General features: G+C 40.9%; 1 protein-coding gene across 10 annotated transcripts in view; it reads left to right on the forward strand.

Moving 5' to 3' along the window:
- Positions 1-19,626, forward strand: part of TRIM55 (tripartite motif containing 55) — a 53,732-nt gene that overhangs the window by 23,193 nt on the left and 10,913 nt on the right. For 2 of the 10 annotated variants that reach the window (XM_002710445.5, XM_017341356.3), the window contains exons 5-8: positions 3,418-3,651; positions 3,980-4,002; positions 4,101-4,225; positions 5,521-5,774. In XM_002710445.5, the coding sequence (XP_002710491.1) occupies positions 3,418-3,651; positions 3,980-4,002; positions 4,101-4,225; positions 5,521-5,774 (636 nt within the window). Of the gene's footprint in view, positions 1-3,417; positions 3,652-3,979; positions 4,003-4,100; positions 4,226-5,520; positions 5,775-7,167; positions 7,456-8,743; positions 8,832-8,901; positions 10,301-15,726; positions 15,949-19,626 lie in introns of those variants that run through there. The other 8 variants (XM_051843811.2, XM_008255584.4, XM_008255585.4 and 5 more) reach the window with 8 other exon arrangements.

Genomic DNA, 19,626 nt, shown 5'->3' on the forward strand with positions numbered 1-19,626 from the left:
TCCACAACTGAATCATTCAAATGAATACATTTGCGACTAGATTTAACAAACATCGGTACAGTGCTTACTGAATTCCAGAAAATATTATAAGTGCTTTACAAAGTATGTAGGGAAATAATAATTATAACAAAGCACAGACCATGCATGGGGTAGCACTTTTTATTCTGTAAAGTATGAGTAAATAAGACTTGCTATTAAAATTATAATAATTTGATTAAAACTCAGTATAGTAAAAATCATCAAAAGACTAGAACAGGAATAAAATGGTAGTTATAACTGAAAATAATATAGGAATAAAAGTAGTTATTTCGTGTAAATCACTAAATGACATTTATATAGCCCAGATGAGTGATCTAATCTTTTTTTAACTTTTATTTAATAAATATAAATTTCCAAAGTACAGCTTTTGGATTACAATGGCTCCCCCCCCCATAACTTCCCTCCCACCTGCAACCTTCCCATCTCCTGCTCTCTCTCCCATTCCATTCACATCAAGATTCATTTTCAATTATCTTTATATACAGAAGATTGATTTAGTATATATTAAGTAAAGATTTCAATAGTTTGCACCCACACAGAAACACAAAGTGTACAATACTGTTTGAGTACTAATTATAGCATTAATTTACATGTACAACACATTAAGGAGAGAGATCCTAATGGGGAGTAAGTGCACAGTGACTCCTGTTGTTGACTTAACAAATTGACACTCTTGTTTATGGCATCAGTAATCACCCTAGGCTCTTGTCATGAGCTGCCAAAGCTATGGAAGCCTTTTGAGTTCACCAACTCCAATCTTATTTAGACAAGGTCACAGTCAAAGTGGAAGTGAGTGATCTAATCTTTATTTGATCTGAGAGAATATACTAAATATACACTACTTCACTTCAATCTCATTGTAAATGTTTGGCTTTCATAAACTTGGATATTCTCACACATATGAAATCACATAAAAGGAAAACTATAAATGAATGCATCCTACCATCATCACATCTTAATGTAAGTCTTAAATGCTTCATTTTAGAATAAGCCAGAAGCCATCACATATTCCTAGTAAGCCATATAGGGCTTCTAAATAGCAGAGAGACATAGTTCAGGTTTAGTGGACAAATGGTACTTGTAAGCTTAACGCAGAAGAAAATAAAGCAAAAGCAAGTTTGACTGGAAAGCTACTTACAGGCTTCAGTTCCTAGGCCAAATCTCAAGCTAAAAGGATGGAAATTTGGCAAGTCCAGCAATGTCCACGCCTTGACGTGCTGCAAGGCCCTTGTCCTTCTATACTGACAACCGCTGAGACTCCAGACATTTTCCTCCCCTGCCTCCACCTCTACTCATACTCGTCCCTTGAAGCCAAACTTCCGCTAAGCTTTCCCTGAGCTAACACCCATGTTTCCACTGAAAATGTTCCCTACTCACACAAAGCACTTATTAAGGTCTCACCTTGTGGCTTCTATAAATTCTGGCATATTTGCATTAGTCAAGCTACTGTAACATATTGTATCACTCATCAATAGTCTTTATCAATCAGTGAACTATGAGCTCCTTGCAAATAGAAACTATGTTTAACCCATTTTTGTATCCTAGTTTCTCAGTTTTGCACAGTACATAAAATTGGTGAATTATTTATTAAGTGAATGAATGGATGACAACAGTAACTCGTATTTTCTATTTAAATTATTTGAACCATTGAATCACCTGTATGCATTACAATTTGGTTAGGAACTGTGATGAGAAGTAGTTGTGTTCCAAGGAAGGCAGGGCAGTGAGTCCTATGTTTCTTGTACTTTTGTGTATGGAGTATCTTCACAATCAACAGTCTGGTTTAGATCTTGTGTATGGAGTATCTTCACAATCAACAGTCTGGTTTAGATCTTCTTCCCCTGCTCCACCACTCTGAGAATAGTAGAGGAATTGGAGAGAAATGAATCATAATTTTAAAAAATCTAGTCAATAGGTATTTACTGAATGTCTACTATCCAAGGTGGTTTGTGTTCTAGGCAGACCCAGATTCTATTTTCAAGGAGACTGTGGTTTAGAAATTCCAGAAAGTAATGTAAGGGAAGAAAGTCATACACAACACCAAAGAGATTAATATTTACTAAAACAAAAGAACATGTGTTAGGGTTGTACAGAGATCAGAGATGTCTGAGATAAATTAACTAGAGTCCCAAGAAGATCCACATTGGGCAGGAGAGCCAGGCTGAATCATTATAGCTCCCAATCTGCTCTCATCTGTAAGGGTCCTGGACCCAGAGATAGGCCCAGGGAGATTGGCAAACATACATACACATCCCACACTCAAAAAAAAAAAAAAATACAACCTGCAGTTTACATAATCCAAATGTACTAGTTGAATAAAAGTAGCCCTAATTTCTAAGGCATTCTCCATTTATAATAACAAGAAGATTGACGGGACCACCATTGTGGGGTAGCAGGTTAAGCTGCTGCCTGGATGCTGACATTCCATGTGGGTGCCTGTTCAAGTCCCTGCTGCTCCACCTCTGATCTAGCTCCCTTCTGGTGTGCCTGGGAAAACAGTGGAGGATGGCCAAACTTCTTGAGCCTCTGTAACCTCTTAAGAGAGTCAGATGAAGCTTCAGGCTTCTGGCTTCAGCCTGACCCAGCCCCGCAGTTGCAGCCATCTGGGAAGGAAGATCAATCTCTCTCTCTCTCTCTCCCTCCCTCCCTCCCTCTCCCTCTCCCTCTCCCTCTCCCTCTCCCTCTCCCTCTCCCTCTCCCGCTCCCTCTCCCTCTCCCCCTTGCCCCCTCCCTTGTAACTCTATCATTCAAATAAATAAATATTTTTAAGATTTATTTATTTGAAAGTCAGAGTTACACAGAGAGAAGAGAAGCAGAGAGAGAGAGAGAGAGAGAGAGGTCTTCCATCCACAGGTTCACTCCTCAATTGGCAGCAATGGCCAGAGCTGAGCCAATCCAAAGCCAGAAGCCAGGAGCTTCTTCGGGTCTCCCACACGGGTGCAGAGGCCCAACGACTTGGGCCATCTTCTACTGCTTTCCCAGGCCACAGCAGAGAGCTGGATCGAAAGTGGAGCAGCCGAGGTTGGAACCAGCGCCCATATGGGATGCCAGCACTGTAGGCAGCAGCTTCACTTGCTACGCCACAGCACCAGCCCCCTAAGTAAATCTTTTGGAAAAAAGAAAACCAAAAAGATTGAATAATCATTGACTCACTTAGGTAATTTGATAGATTTTGAGTGTGTCTTAATATAAAATTTGATAAAAATGGGATTTTTTTTTAAAGCATCAACACAGGGAGTATCTACACCTAAGGGGGCAGCTTAAAGGAAAAGGAAAAATAGCCTACATAATTAAATATTCTTGTCTCCCAAAATGTCAAGGTGATTTCTCCAAATGAATTTTCTTTCAAATAGTTTCTAACACCAACTAACCCAACAGGAATGTTGCCGAAAACAGAAGCAGGAGCTTTGTGAGAAGTTTGACTACCTGTACGGCATCTTGGAGGAAAGGAAGAATGAAATGACACAAGTCATTACCCGGACCCAAGAAGAGAAACTGGAACACGTCCGTTCTCTGATCAAAAAGTATTCTGATCACTTGGAGAATGTATCAAAGTTGGTTGAATCAGGCATCCAGTTCATGGACGAGCCCGAAATGGCAGTGTTTTTGCAGGTAAGTCTTTTTTTCTGGTACCAAAGAACAACTCCAAAAGGTGGATCCTGGTAAACTAAGTTATTATCACATTTTCACTCTTTTATATACATTTTGCCTGTGTTATCAACAAAAGTTTTAACCCCCTATATGCTCTTATCTTCATCTATTCAAACAGTTCAATTATCATTTGTGTTAAATATAAGAACGTTCTGTTATAAAACGCTATGACTTATGACATTAGAAACTAAGTTATGAGATTCTCAGAGTCTGCATAATAAGAATTAAGTCTCACAAATGTCTTCAACAAAAAGAATTATGTAAACATATCTTTTGTTTGCTTTCACAGAATGCCAAAACTCTGTTACAAAAGTAAGTGATTTGTATTTTAAAGACAAATGCATAGTTTTTTAAACCTAAGATTATCAAATTTTAAACAATGATATGTTTAAAATTTGTCTTCATTGTAGAATTTCTGAAGCATCAAAGGCATTTCAGATGGAGAAAATAGAACATGGTTATGAGAACATGAACCACTTCACAGTCAACCTCGATAGAGAAGAAAAAGTAATACGTGACATTGATTTTTACAGAGGTGTGTTCGTCATTCTTCTGACCATTTGACCAAAATTGCAGGTGTATAAACACTGCAAAGAATTGGGTGGGAAGAAAAGGGGTGGGATTCAGAAACACCACTGGAATGGATGTCACTAACTTTACAGGGATCATAATCTCTTCTTCATTACAATATCATATAGTTTGTTGACAGAGTTTATTCAGCTTTGGATTCCATACGCCTATTTTAATGACATTATCAGACCTTTGACACTGGATAGTGAAATACATAATAATTGGTGGTGATGATGATAGCTCAGCTTCAACACTACTCGAAGTGTTAGCCACCATGATGTAAAGTGTCATTAGCAACAAGGTTAAGGATGAGATAAAAACAAAATGTAGAAAACACCTGGGCTACATATGGTTGCATATTAGCTTGTTCAAATTTCAGAGAACGAGAAACATGTCATAAAATAAGTCAGAACCTAGGAATCTGGAAATAAAACTGGGTCTGTGTTATTGGATGGATCTCATGAGCTATAACTGCATCCCTAAATGTATCTCTTACCCTTGGACCCAGAAATCCCACTCCTAGAATTTCATCCTTATGAAATAATTGAAAAGAGGAAAATAGCCTTGGAGTTGACCCAAACTTTGATTATCTTGCCTCATTCTAGCTCATCTAGATCATGACACTCCTTGGCTAAACCACTTGTCATACCATGCACCTGCACCAGAATCCACAGATATCATTTTCAAAACAAATTATCTGGGATCAGTCTCTTTAAAAATTACTTAATATTGTCTGTCCTTAATGTTGCCTGAAGGAATATTAAGATCAATGGTTTGGGGAAAGAACCATGACATTATTTGCAGCAAAAAGTGAGTATATACAGTGAACAAAGGAGATAAGAAGCTAAAATGGTGTGTGTGCATGCGTGTATCTTCTGAGATAGGGAAGATAGGTACATTTCCATTTGACAGAGACAGATGAGTAACAATCCCAGCCCTGCAGGAGCTTGCAGATGTGGCAGACTCTGACAGAAGTGTGAACAGGCTCTGAAGGGTGAGGGTATGATGCACAGTAGGGGTGAAGACTTTGTGCTACAGAGGACAGGAAGAGTGATAGTGGTGGTTCCTGCACATTTGTCCTGCTCTTGCTGAACCAGAAACAAGCAACACCCTAGCATGACACTCTTGGGCCCTTCTCAAGTATCTATGGGAAAGAACTTCCCTAGTTCTGATCATAACATGAGCAAGAAGTACTGGCCATTGACGGTTTGAGGATGCAGTGGTAGTTGTAACAATTTTTAAAATAACTTACCTTACCAGAAGATGAAGATGAAGAAGAAGAAGGAGAAGGAGAAATAGAAGAGGGAGAAGAAGGAGGCGAGGAAGTATTAGAAGTGGAAGAGGTGGGAAGTATTCAAATAGAGTCATCTGGAGAAGATGAAAGTCCAGGAAAAGGCATGGTGCCCCTTCAGTCGGTCTCGGAGGTCCAGGCTACCCCGGAAGCAGCACTTCCAGTCTCCTCTCCAGAACCACCTGCAGCCCTGCTCCCTGCTGTGGATGCCCCTGCAACACAGGTAACCATTCAGCAGTCGCTTCCTGGAGGACATGCAGGATGCCTCTTTGCTGTACAGCCAGAAAGATCTTTTCTATCTTAAGAAAAAGACCACTAAATGCTAGACATTTATATGTGGCAGACAAATGATATCAGAACAGTCACACTGTCAGAAAGAAAAGTCTTCTAGGTTATTCAACAGGTTCGTTGTTGTGATAGCTGGTTGGCAAGGTTTAATTTATTACCACTTTCCCAGCAATAACACCTTCAACTCGGAATCAGTCTTTGAGAAGTGTGTGTCTGTGTGTGGGACAAGATAATTTATAGACAGTCAACACCATGGTGATTGGGTCTACTTTTTTGCTTTGTGAATGCAGATATAGGGTATAATGTGAGTAATCATGTAAGAAATAAAAGTGAGTATACCTTCAGGGCTTTGGATTTCCCATAGATAATAGAGGAAGTAAATGGAAAAAACGCACTAGTTTATGTCCCTGTTGCTTACCCTGAAATAAAATCATATCTTTCCTTCACTGGGCAAGTAAATTAAGCTTGGTTACTTGTGTATCTATCATTTGATGAGCTTGTTTATTGACAGAATTGTTTAAAGCTTATCTTAGGAAATTAGGCCAACCCAGACACTGCACTTGGTCTGCTAATTTTATGTTACCAAGAGGTCACTGTCCTCTCCAAACCCTTATGCTGATTCCATGACACTTCAGCAGACAGGAACCAGCCTGTGACATTGTAGGCAATTCATACTCATTAAAGAGGAGGTTTTGCAAGGTTTTTGCACTTGCTTTCACAGTGGATTGGAATTATCTGTAGAAAGAGAACCCCAGAAGGGAAACTAAGAGGTGGAATTATAGTCAATGGTCTGTTTCTCAGAAAATCAGACTAAACTAGTGTTTATGGTTCCTAGAATCTTGAAATTCCAGGTATGCCAGCTGCTCTGACATTGAAAAAACAGTATTAACTAAATAAGAGTTGGATTTGATCAATGAGATCAAGTTTTGGTTTTTATAAAGAGGTTTTGGAGTCCCACATATAATACCAAAAATTAACAGGTCAATAACTTGAATCTTTTCCCATATCTGATATTTTAAAAGCAACTTTCACTCAAGGCTTCTGCTTTCTACCTGCTTGGGATACCATTTGGTGAAAGACAAGCACAGAAGTTAATGGGGTGATTCCATGTGCCATACTGCCAGACAGGGAGTGCTATTTTCAGCATTCTGCCTTTAGCACTCCTAGAGTGTGGGATGAATGTACAAGACAACCATTGAGTTAGGCACTACACACAAAGAGCTCAGTGTTCAAACCCAAAGAGGACTAAAATCGACTGCCTTTTCTTCTTCTTCCTTTTTTGTTTTGTTTGTTTTTTTACTTTTGAATTCATCTGTGTCCTGATTAAGGGGGAGGTGGTGCCCACTGGCTCCCAGCAGACCACAGAGTCTGAAACACCACTCCCTGCAGCAGCAGCAACTGCGGATCCCTTGTTGTACCCTAGTTGGTATAAAGGCCAAACCCGGAAAGCCATCACCAATCCACCTTGCACCCAAGGGAGCGAAGGTCTGGGACAAATAGGGGCTCCGGGTTCTGAGGATTCGAATGTGCAGAAGGCAGAAGTGGCAGGAGCTGCAGCCATTGAGAGGGCAGCAGTGAGTGGTAAGGAAACTAGTTCACCTGCAGCTACTTCTCAGGTTAGTGTTGATGCTCTTGTGTCTGAATGCTTTCCCATGCCTTCTGGGGTCCCGCTCGAATAGGCCTCCGCAAGAAAGAAGGGCTTTCAAAGGGGAGGGAGGGAGAACCCAAGGTCTTGGGGAAAATACAGATACAACTCATCCCCCCATTGTTGGCTTTTGTTTAAAGCACTATATGAAAGAAATAAAGTGTTGACTCCACTCTGCCCACGTGTGGTGATCTCACTCACACCTGGCTTCCCAGGGAAGGGGGCACAAATGAGCCCAGCCCCGGCATGCCCTGGAAAGCTGCTTTGTCTGCGGTGACTGCCTGTGCCCTTGGGTTCCCTGCGACAGCCACTTGCTCTTGCTCAGCCTTTCCTCTGTCCTCCTTGGGCTTCCAAAGACTAATGACCTGTTTTTCCCAGCAACCCCTAGGAGCACACTAGACTTAGTTTTCAATCTCTGGCCAATAACCACTGATTCATGGATTCTGAGAGTATGTTGGCTGTGGTTAAACAAAGATCGTCTTGGCTTGACTAAATCCGTGCTGCCTAAGCTTGTGCTCCTGGGAGCAGAAAAGCACAGGGTTTCCACCACTGGAAGTTTTAAGGGACTCTTGATACCTTTTGTTGTTGCTGTAATGAAAACTTGAAGTTATGTCTTTTCCTAACTCTTGGTTAGATGTTTGCATGTCTTAAAGAATCCATAGAAGAAATGCTTTACGGTTTCTTCACAAGGAAGAGTGTTCATGGCTACTTCATACTCATGAGTTTTCTTAAATGTTGTGTTGGGTGTGAGTCTTGCCCAGGCAAGAGACTGTGTTCAAGAAGTGTTCTCTAGTTCTGTTCTTCTGGGTCATCAGGTGACTATGAAAAACAAACAACATTCCTCCAAAAATCAGAAAATGACTTTTTATCTTAACAATATCTACTCAAAGAGACCTCAATTTTATGAAGGAATAAAGAAAATAAATTTGGGGAATTAAAAGTAGCATGCTTTTGTGCCAGGCATTTGTCTCACAGATGAAAAATGGCAAAAATTAATATTTGGTGTGAGAAAAACCTTTTTGAGGTAGTTTTAGATTTACAAAAGGAGTAGGTTTTGATTATTTCTAAAGAGGTTACAGGAATTCTTAGATATCTGATGGAAGCTGAGAAAGGAGGAGCTGGTCTCTGAAAATGGTTGTGCAGCGCCCTTGGAGGAGTGTTTAGGAGGGCTCCAATCCCAAATGCAAAGTCCATCTCAATAATGTTGAAAACGTTATTTGTGATCATGTCAGTGAAGCTTTCTTCTTGTTTTCTCACAGGAGTTAGCAATCTGCCTAGTGCTTTTGGCTTTTCTCATACTTCACTACATCTGGAGTCAGATTCAGAGCTTGATTTTTACTTTAATGGGTAGGAAATATTTTCTTTTCCCTTGACTAACATCTCATGTAGTTTCTTCCATAATGTTACTCTTCTGTAGGCCCACAGATGAAGTTCTCTGCCAACCTTGAGGTTCAGTCATCTATAAAAGAACCACGTACACAGATAATATTGTGACTCAAGCTCGCTGTGATACGATTGCCTTAAGGCACCGGAGAAGGAGGATTGCTCCTTTGTCTATTCCTGCATGGAGGGGAACCTCGACTCAGAACAGGGACTCCGTCAGCAATTATTCAGTAATCCAGTAGTAGTGAACCTTCCAGGATGACCACTGGGGGGGGGGGCATTTTTAAAGGTGTCCCTATGAGGACTCATTGCCCTTCATGTAGGGAGGAATAACAAAGGGCTCATTCGGGAAAATGTAGGGTTTGCATAGATTACGTGGCAGCATCCCTGCGTACACCAGAGATGCCCAGGAGATGGAAAGATGACCCCTGCCTGTCAGGAATGCTATCCTAGGCAGTTCCAACATGAGTGCCATGCAGATGAGCTGACTTCTCAGTTCTCTTTGAATGTTCACACTCAACTTCCCCCAGCATTTTCTACTGGGAGAGGAGAGCCCTGAGAAAAGGTGGCCTGGGTACAGTCACAATTGCACCTGCTGCGGTCTAAATGAATGAAGAGCCAGAACACAAGTGTGTACTCACCAGCCACAATGAAGGGGAAGCAAAGTAAATCCATAACGTCCCTGCATTTTGTTTTCTCATGATCAAGCCTTTGCTTGATTACTGTTAAGAGGTTTGATTTGGGACAAATATCTTCAATAGCCTTTTGAAAATTTTCTGTTTAATTCATATTTAAAGATCCAAATCCTGTGGAACTTTTAAGTAAATGACCCCACCGGGCCTAAGACCCAACTCCCTGTGCCTGTGGCTCAGAAGTAGTTCATGGTCCCTGTTGCTGAAAAGACATGGCTATTTCTGTCTCAATGACTTTTCCTGGGTTGACAGAGCTCCCATCATAGGCTTCCTCTCTGCCTCATTAGCCGTCTGCTCAGCAAGGGTAATGGGATCTCTGGGGGTCCCTGCCATGTCTGTAACTGTGGGTGAACAGGACCCACCCCCAAAGTCTAACAGTCAACTTGAAACTTGCACACTGTGCAATATTCTGAACACTCTTATGGTCTGCTCAGCTACTTAACTCCTTCTGACATTACTTAGACTTAATGACAAGGGGAGGGAGTATTGGTAGTGGACTTAGGAGGGCAAATGGAGACAGAGAAGACACTGTGCTTTATTGGAACCAGGGCCTAACTGTGGATCTGAATAATTGTCTAAAGAGTTCTGTTTACAATTCTGAGAATTCGAGTTTGGGGCTTTGTCACCATCTATACATGTCCTTGTAATGCTTCTCAGAGGCTGCAGGGGGAGTGTCTCGCTTCATCATGGCTGCTATCCCTTGAGCCCTCCCCTGTATGCTGACATCCCTATGCCTGTCTGGTGAGATGAGGGGGTGGCAGGAGGGGTGGGGTAGGGTGTGATGGATTGACACTCAGTATTGCAGAGTACCTTGCTGCGTGTTCTCAGGACTTGAGAACAGGCCTTTCACAAAGAGAAGGACACCTGCTCATAGACAGTACTACTCTTTGGTCTCAAAACAAGATATGGACCTGACAATAGAGACCTCATGATAGTAGCAAAGTCCTGGCCTCTGAGAATTTTTTGCAGGCCTTGTTCACCTTCACCACCTCAAGACCCAGTTACCAGGTTAACATTTGTCCCAAGATTGCAAGATTGGCTTGTTGGAATTTCATGCTTTGTCCTTAGTCTTATGTTGAACATTTAGAATGTGCTACCAGAGTCCTTGCTTCATGGCTAGTCCTACCGCTCTTTCCTAGATGGCCCCATGTCAGGAGTGATGTTGCCTCGGAGCCCAGGCGCATCTTGGGCTCACATGTTGGTCTGTAAACTCATTGCAGCTCCCTGCAGTTGAACTGAAGACCTAAAAGGAGGCAAATCTTTAATTCCAAGTGCTTTCCTCACATCCATTTGCACAGGGAAGCCTGCCCTTGATTTTGCTGTCTCTGAGTTGTGATGCTGGATGATTACTACTTCGTCACATAAGCACACAGGCAGGTTGTGTGTTAGAAACTGGCCATGGGGCTGGCATTATGGCACAGCAGGTTAAGCCATGGCTTTGATGCCAGCATTCCATTTTGGAGTCCCATGCTGCTCTGCTTTGGATCCAGCTTCCTACTAATGTGACTGAGAAGGCAGCATGAGATAGCACAAGCACATAGGTCCTGCCACTCTTGTAGGAGACCAGGATGGAGTTCCTGGCTCCTGGCTTTAGCCTGGTCCAGACCTGGATGTTACAGTCATTTAGGGAGTGAGCCAGCAGATGGAAGACATCTTTTACTCTCTGTCTTTCAATGAAATAAATCTTAAAAGAGAAAGAGTGACAATGGCAAAAACCAGATGCCAGGAGTATACAGTTGGCTTAGAGATTAAGACACTTGTATCCCATTATCAGAGTAACTGGGTTGAAATTTTGGCTCTGCTCCTGATTGATTCCAGCTTCCTACTAATGTGCACCCTGGGAGGCAGCAGTGGTGGCTCATAAAATTAGATTCCTGCACCCACATAAGAGACCCACACTGCATTGTAGCTCCTGGTCCCAGCCTTGACTCAGCCTTGGCATTGCAGACAATTGGGAGTAAGCCATGGATTGGAGCACTTCATCTCTCTGTCTTGCTGTCTCTCTTTCTCTGTCTCTCAAATTAATTTCCTATAAATAAATAAACTTCAGCTCCCTCTAACAGCAGTGAATGGGACTTCTAATCTTTGTTAGATCACAGAAACATTGTTGCCTCTCCCATCTTTATTCTCTAAGAAAATAGAATTTCTCAGCAAGGTGAGTATTGATCTCCACAGGATTGACCCACCTTTTAAACTCTAGTATCCCATATAGGAGCACTGGTTCAAGTACAGGCTTCTCCACTTCCAATCCAGCTCCCTGCTAATGCTCCTGGGAAAGCAGTGGATGATGGTCCAAGAACTTGGGTCCCTGCCACCCATGTGAGAGTCCTGGGTGGAGCTCCTGGCTCCTTGCACATGGCCAGCCCAAACCCAGCTATTGCAGCCATGTGGATCATGAACCAGTGAATTAAAGGTCTCTCTTTCTCTCTGTCTCTGTCTCTCCCTCTCTCTCTGTCATTCTGCCTGTCAAATAAATAAATAAGAATTGAGTCTTATAAAAAGCCCATCCATCCTTTCACAGGCGGAACTTTGACCCTTGTCATCCCCACACCTCCCAGAAAACTGTGCAAAGACCCCATAGCTGGTCTGGCCTCTTGCTGGAGTACCACCTTCTAGGTTATCATCCTTCTAGGCCATGCCTGCTGTATGCTCCATCAATGAAAAGAGAGTTGGTAGATATAATATTCAATCTACTTCATGTGTTAACTTTTAGATTTATTTTAGAAACATGACACCATGCCCCAGTCAACGTCAGAAAACAAGGCAAGGCAATAATCAGGTAGAAAAAGGAGGCATTGAAGCAAGTTGGCTCCTCTTAGAAAGCGGTCTCTCTGAAACTTCATGTCTTGAGCATGCATGGATGTGACTATTTCCTGGTCAAATCTACTTCCGTCTGATGTCTTTCCTCTCCTGCAACTAACAAACACAAATTACACTGAGTGTTAACACAGGCATTGTCCCCAGGCCCCTCTCACTCCCCATCGACAATTGAGATTTTCATTGGAAATACGTGTGGCAATTAAGTTTTTGCAGAGGTAGGAGCAGCAGCAATGAAAGCCCAGTTCATGTGCCCCTTACCCCAATCCTGAAGCAACTTAGTGACCTTGTGTGGAAGACCTTGTCCAGAGTATTCAATGGGAGCTGTGCAGGGAACAGGGGTTTCTAGAGCAATGTCTCCCTAATGTGGATTAACTCAGCAGCTGCACTGACTGATACTTGAGCTGGACACAGCAACTGCCTCAAGGTCAGAGCCCTCCCTCACTGCACCATACACACACCCTGGCAAGAGCCATGTGCTTTGAAGATGAGAACCTTGGCATTGAATTCTCTGTACTTTCTGCCTATGTTAAGAACCACAGCTCATGTATTTCAAGAGCATGAAGGCAGTGGTGGTCAGGCCTAAAATCTTTACCATATCATAGCTATTTGTCATTTTAAGAAAGGAATAGCTACTTTTCATATTCCATTCTTCAATCCTGAAAATAAACTAGTTGGATAGAAATTCTGCCAAGGCTCTATACAATAAAAATATCAATTAAATAAGGAGAGAAGACTCCAGTCTTGGAGCTACTCCTGTGTCTGGCTCTGGGCACTTACTTTATTTTTTAAAAATATTTATTTATTTATTTATGTGGAGAGAGAGAGAATGAATGAAGATTGTCCATCTACTGGTTTACCTCTCAAATTCCACAACAGCCAGGGCTTGGCTAGTCGTAAGCCAGGGGCCAAGAACTCCATCCAGGTCTCCTATGTGAGTGGTAGGAACTCAAGTACTTAAACCGTCATCAATTGCTTTCCAGGCACATTAGCAAGTAGCTGGATTAGAAGAAGAATAGCCAAAACTCAAGCCAGCACTCTGATGTGGGATCTGGGTTTATCTCCCTGCACCACAGCACCTGCCCTCTCTGGGCATTTAATTTCTTTGAGTCTCAGTTTTCTTGCTAGGAAAACAAAGGGCCCACTCCATGAGTAGCTCCATCTGTGTATACAACACTGGACAGGGCCAAATCTAACACTGGGAATTTTGTCCTTTGATACAGGATGTTTTCATGGAGAGGGTCGTGAACTTAAGCCTGCCCACCAGTCATTCTGGTGCCAACAGTAACAATAGATTCTCAGAGAAATAGTCCATTGCATTTCTCAAAATATAGTTCTTGTATTGAAGCTCATAAATCCACGTTTCCCAAACTGTGCTCCAAAGTCTCTTCCTAGGTACTCATTTGGCTGAATGTTTACACAGTTGCTATTCCTTCTTCAGATGCCATAAACTTTACAAAATCCATGGTGACTCAGCTCTGAAGTCCACCTAAAGGTTCTTGTACACTTCACTTCCCAGTCAGGCAGACAGAAGGTACACATTTGAGGCAGTCACAGAATAGTGGATGGACAAGGCAATGAAAGATAATTGATTTTTCAAGTCATCTTTATTGGGGTAACAATACACTAAAATTTATCCATTTCAAGTGTATAGTTCAATGAGTTTTGAGAAATACATAGCATTGTATAGCCACCATCACAATTAATGTAGAGAATATTTCTGTCACCCCCCAAATTCCCCCAAGTGCCTTTACAGTTAGTCTCCTCCCTACCTAGCAGCCTTTGGCAACCACTGATCTGTTTGCTCTAGAGTTTGTTTCCAGTTCTAGGTCATATAGATGAAAACATATAGTAGGTACATTTTTGTGACTGGCTCTTTTCATGTAGACTGCTTTTGCCAGCCAATCATTATGGTTCACATATCACCATCTCAATTTTTTATCCCTAATCATTATTCATTGAGTGGATAGGATATACCACAATTTGACCATCATAAATGAAGCTACTCTGAACATTCACATGTAGGTCTATGTGAATATGCTTTCATTTCTCTTGAGTGTGGAATTTTGAGTTAAATGGCAAGTTTATGGTTAACTTTATAAGAAACTATTACATTTTTCCATAGTGACTATTAAATTTTGTGTTTATATCAGTACTGCATAAGAGTTCTAGCTACTCTGTACCCTTGCCAGCACACAGTGCTATATCATCTTTTACATTTTAGCCACTCTAATCGAGGTGTATAGTGTCTCTACACTTTTGACTTCACTTCCATAAGGATTAATAATATTGAGCATCTCTTCATGTGCTTATTAGTCAGTTTTGTATTTTCTTTGGTGAAGTAACTGTTCACAAATTTCCTTCACTTTTTTTTTTTAAAGATTTATTTGTTTATTTGAAAGGCAGAGTTACAGAAAAGCAGAGACAGAGAGAGGGAGAGGGAGAGAGAGAGAGAGGTGTCTTCCATCTGCTGGTTCACTACCCAGATGGCCGCAACGGCCGGAGCTGAGCCAATCTGAAGCCAGGAGTCAGGAGCTTCTTCTGGGTCTCCCACACGGGTGCAGGGATGTCCCTATGGGACGCCAGCACTGCAGGCAGCGGCTTTACCTGCTTCGCCACAGCGCCAGCCCCCTTTCCTTCACTTTTGATTGAGTTGTTTGTCTACTTAGAGAGAAGTTCCTTATGTACTCTGGATGAAACATCATTATCAGAAATTTGGAGATGTTTTTCAAGCAGTCAAATCGCTGTATTCAAGTTTCTAGATTTAACTGTGGACTGAAAATATTTTAAAATGTTGTGTCTGTTCTGAACATGTATAGACCTTTTTTCTTGTCAGTATTCCCTAAATAATTCAGTGTAACAACAATTTATAGAGCCTTTATGTTCTGTTAAGTATGCTGAGTTACCTAGCGATGATTTAAAGTGTAAATGAGAATGTGTGTAAGTTATATGCAAGTACAGTGCAGTTTTATAAAAACCGCTTGAGCATTCACACATTTGGTCTCCAGTGGGGAGTCTGAAAATGAGTCTGCTGCAGATACTGAAATACAGTTGTATTTTATACCAGTCTTTGGCTGCTTTTTTTCACTTTCTCGCTGTATTTTGAAGAACAAATATTTTTCATTTTAACAAAATCTAGTTTATCGTTTTTGCTTTGTGGCTTTGTGCTTTTTATATTCTATTTCAGAAATCTTTGCTTAACTCAGAAAAAATCACAAAGATTTTCTCCCATGTTTTCCTCTATGATTTTTATAGTTTTAGTTCTTAAATTAGATCTAAGATCATTTCATTAGTTCTTGTATACCTGAGGTAAGGATTGAGATTTGCTTTTTGACTTTTTTGTTTTACAGATGGACATCCATTTGTTCTAGCACTGTTTGTTGAAGTTCCTTTTCCTTAATGAATTACCTGGATAACTTAATAGAAATTCAATTGGCCAACTATGTGTAGGTCTATTTCTGGACACTATTTTGTACTATTGACCTGTGTGTTTGTTCTTCTACCCATACCATGCTGTCTTGATCATTATGGCTTTATAGAAGTCTACAAATAAAGCAATATAAGTCCTCCAACTTTGATCTTGTTTCAATATTGTTTTGACTACCAGTTTTACTGATTTTTTTTAAACTAACTTGGCTGTATTGATTTTCTCCATTGATTTTGGTCAGTTTTTCCACTTTTGTTTCTGCTCTTTTCCTTATGTTAACTCTGGGCTTAATTTTTTCTTCTCTTTCTTTTTAGATTATTGATTTGAGATCTTTACTATTTTCTAACATCAGCATTTAATGCTATACATTTTCTTTTAATTGCTGCTTTAGCTGCATCTCACTAGTCTTAACATTTTGTATTTTCATTTTCTTTTAATTCAAAACATTTTCAAATGAATCTTGTAGTTTATTTTTTTGATCATGAGTTATTTTAGATGAGTGATATTTAATTTCCAGATATATGGAGATTTTTCAAATATCTTTTTGTTTGACTTTTGGTCTAATTTTTATGTCAAGAGACTATATACTTCATATGTTTCCAATCCTTTTAAGCTTATTAAATATTTTTAAGACGCAGAATATTATCTATCTTGGTGAATGTTCCATTCTGTGGTTGTTGGGTAAGTGTTTGATACATTACCATTAAATTAGCTGATTCATAGTGTTGTTCAAGTCTACTGTATCCATACTGATTTTCTATTTATCAATTGCTGAGAATAGAGTTTGAAGATCTCAGACTACAATTGTGGATTTGTCTATTTCTGCTTGCAATTCTGTGAGCTTTTGCCTCACGTATTTTGAAACCCTGTTTAGGTACATTTACATTTAGCATTGTAGCATTTTCTTGAAGAACTTATTCCAAGATCTGTGTTTTTTTGAAAGGCAAAACTTCCCGTTGACCTCTCCTCATTTTGTGTCTGCATGCCCAGAGTGGAACTCATTCGCATCTATATGGGAGTGAGGGACAGGGAAGAGCCAGGAGGAGGATGACACTGACAGTCCTTAAGGCAGTTTTCCAAAGGGCGTGCCTGGGGAAGCCTGCATCCAACAAGCCTCTCTTCCCTTTCTCGTTCAGCCACTTGCAGGGACAAGTGCAGCAAGGGCCAGCATGGTTCATGCACCTTTAAGTGACTGAGCTGAGCCTCACTAGCTGGTGATTGGTTGTCACTGTTTTTTGGGGCCTTATTTTTCATCTTGATGTCAATTACTTTATGAGCTAACATCTCTGAACATTTTCATGACACATCTTTGCCCTAATCCACCCCCTTACACTGTCTAAACTGACTTTCACAGAACTACAGAGGCCGCCTGTCACAGGCCATTGACTTCCAGCCCTGGGCTTGTCCTCTTGGCTGGGAAGACCCAACCTAAGGGTCAGCAAGACGCAGATGTTCCTTCCCCACTCCCCGTGTCCCCAGTTCCTTGCTTTCTAACACGTCGTCAGCTCATAGAGCGTCAGGAGCAGTGTGGGTCACCCACACTCAGTGCTCTTCACTCTGAACTCAGAGGTGGTGAGAGGGGGTCAAGGCAGTGGCTTAATAAAGGCAGAAGCAGTGGGTAAAGAGTCTCCAAGGAAAACCAGTCCCTGGCCATCTTACTCCCATGACCCACCTGTAAATGTTGCCCTGTGAGGTTATAAAGATGATTCTAAGGGAAAATAAGAAATATTTCATTTTGAAAAGGAAAGGAGAGAGCAAAGGGAAAGGAAAAATGAAAGAAGGAAGGAAAGACACACAGACCTATGGTTTAAAGGTTTAGAAAGACAGAGGTTAGGGGCCTGAGTTGCAGTGCAGTGGGTTAAGCCACCACTTGCCACCATCCCATTTCAGAGTACTGGTTCAAGTCCTGGCTACACTGCTTCCAATCTAGCTTCTTGTTAACAAGCCTTGGAAGGTAGAAAATGGTCAAAGTATTTGAGTCCCTCCCTGCCACCCATATGGGAGACCCAGGTAGAGTTCCTAGCTCCTAATTTCAGCCTGGCCTCATCGTGGCTGTTGTAGGCATCTGGTGGAATAAACCAGCTGATGGAAGATCTGTCTTCTTCTCTCTGTCTTTCATATAAATAAATAAATACATACATAAATAAATCTATTTTTTCTTGAAGACAAGGTTTAGAAAGCTAACAAAATTCTCTTCTCCTCTTGAAACACAAGGTTTATTTCCAAGGTTCTCAGAAACCAATATGTCTCCCCAAACCTGAGCTCTTATCAGATTTCTCCCCCAAGATTCAATCCCTTAAATGAACCAATATTCCAGGGAGAATGTGAGCAGACATGAGTCCTGCATCTTTACCAGATACAACATGCAAAAAAAAAGATAAAATCATCTTCATACAAATGACCTTTAAGACCAAAGCATGCCTTCTAATTTCAAGTGCAAACATCCACTCTAGCTGCCACCAGAGACTAAGAAGTAAGACACCAGGGACTGGAAGGCTAGAAGCCTCTTTTCTAAGTGAGATTAATTCTGTAAGGTATTAGAATGTTAAAAATAAATAAATAAAACAGCAGACCAAGAAAATGATTTCCCATGAGTGTGACTATAGGTCCTATGTTCTTTGAAATGATCTATTTCCCAAAACAAACTGAAATGAATGAGAATGTAACAATGTTCTCTACATTTAATTGAGGGATTCAGAGTGTCAAGTTATTTTCAAACAGAAATTCCTGCTGAAAATGATTGCTTTGTGTTTTACAAATTAGGAGATTCAACTTACACATCACTGATATGCGAGGCATCCGACTATGCTGCAATTTCAACTTGTCAAAAATAGAGAGTACACTGATCTGTGCTCAGGACTGGCCTACATTTACTACATAACAGTAATCCTGGAAATTACATGGAGTGATGATAGTGGGGTGCAGGCATTTTTACAAAGAAAAAAATTACAGGAACGAGTATAGTTTTCCTTAACAAGTACATCTTAAGAAGAATATTACATGAATAATATTAATGCATTTGCCTTTGTATCCTACAACTGCAATTTTGTTTTTCTGTTTTCTTTTTCCCTTTTTCCTGCTAGGAAATTGACATCCTAATAACTGTCAATTTGGAGTTTTACTAAAACAACAACAACAAAAAAAAACAGCAAACAAATCAGCCCTAAAATTGTAGATTGCATTTCTCTGGATGAAATAGTATCCTAAGTAAATGTCACTCTAATAGGAAGCTAGAACGGATATATCCATTTTACAGAAGGAAACATAATGCAAATTGTGTGTGAGGAGAGCAATGACTTCATTTCCCCTGACAACTTGTGCCTACAGCTCCGCAATTCGATGAAAATATGTGCTGGGGGAGTTGTTATGACACAACCAGTGGAGTTGCTTCCTATGTTGTTAAATTGCTTATTATTCTGATTTAACCTAAGACCCTGGTTAGCGTTGTGCTTCCTGTGGGTTTTTCTCTGCCTTTATTTGTGTTTCTCAGTGATTTCCATGAAATGCCATTTTCCCCACGACAGCCCACAGAGTACAGAGTTAATTCATCATTGTTACAGCATCTAAAACCCCGAGAGCACATGGTGGTAGCTGTAACCAACATGTGCACATTGCTCTACGATTTACACGGTCTCTCAGAGAGATGCTTTTATTCAAACCGCACCACCCTGGGTAGCAGGAGCTAGGAAGCTTCCCATTTTACAGTGGAGGGCAATGAGGTGCCTCGTGGCCATGTGACGTGCTCAGGACCGTACCTAGGGACTTGGTGTTTTCTCATCCGATCCTTGTCCTCTACCGGGAGTTTGATGAACACTGTTAAGGG

The sequence above is a fragment of the Oryctolagus cuniculus genome, chromosome 6 (assembly GCF_964237555.1).
Source record: "Oryctolagus cuniculus chromosome 6, mOryCun1.1, whole genome shotgun sequence".
NCBI lineage: Eukaryota > Metazoa > Chordata > Mammalia > Lagomorpha > Leporidae > Oryctolagus > Oryctolagus cuniculus.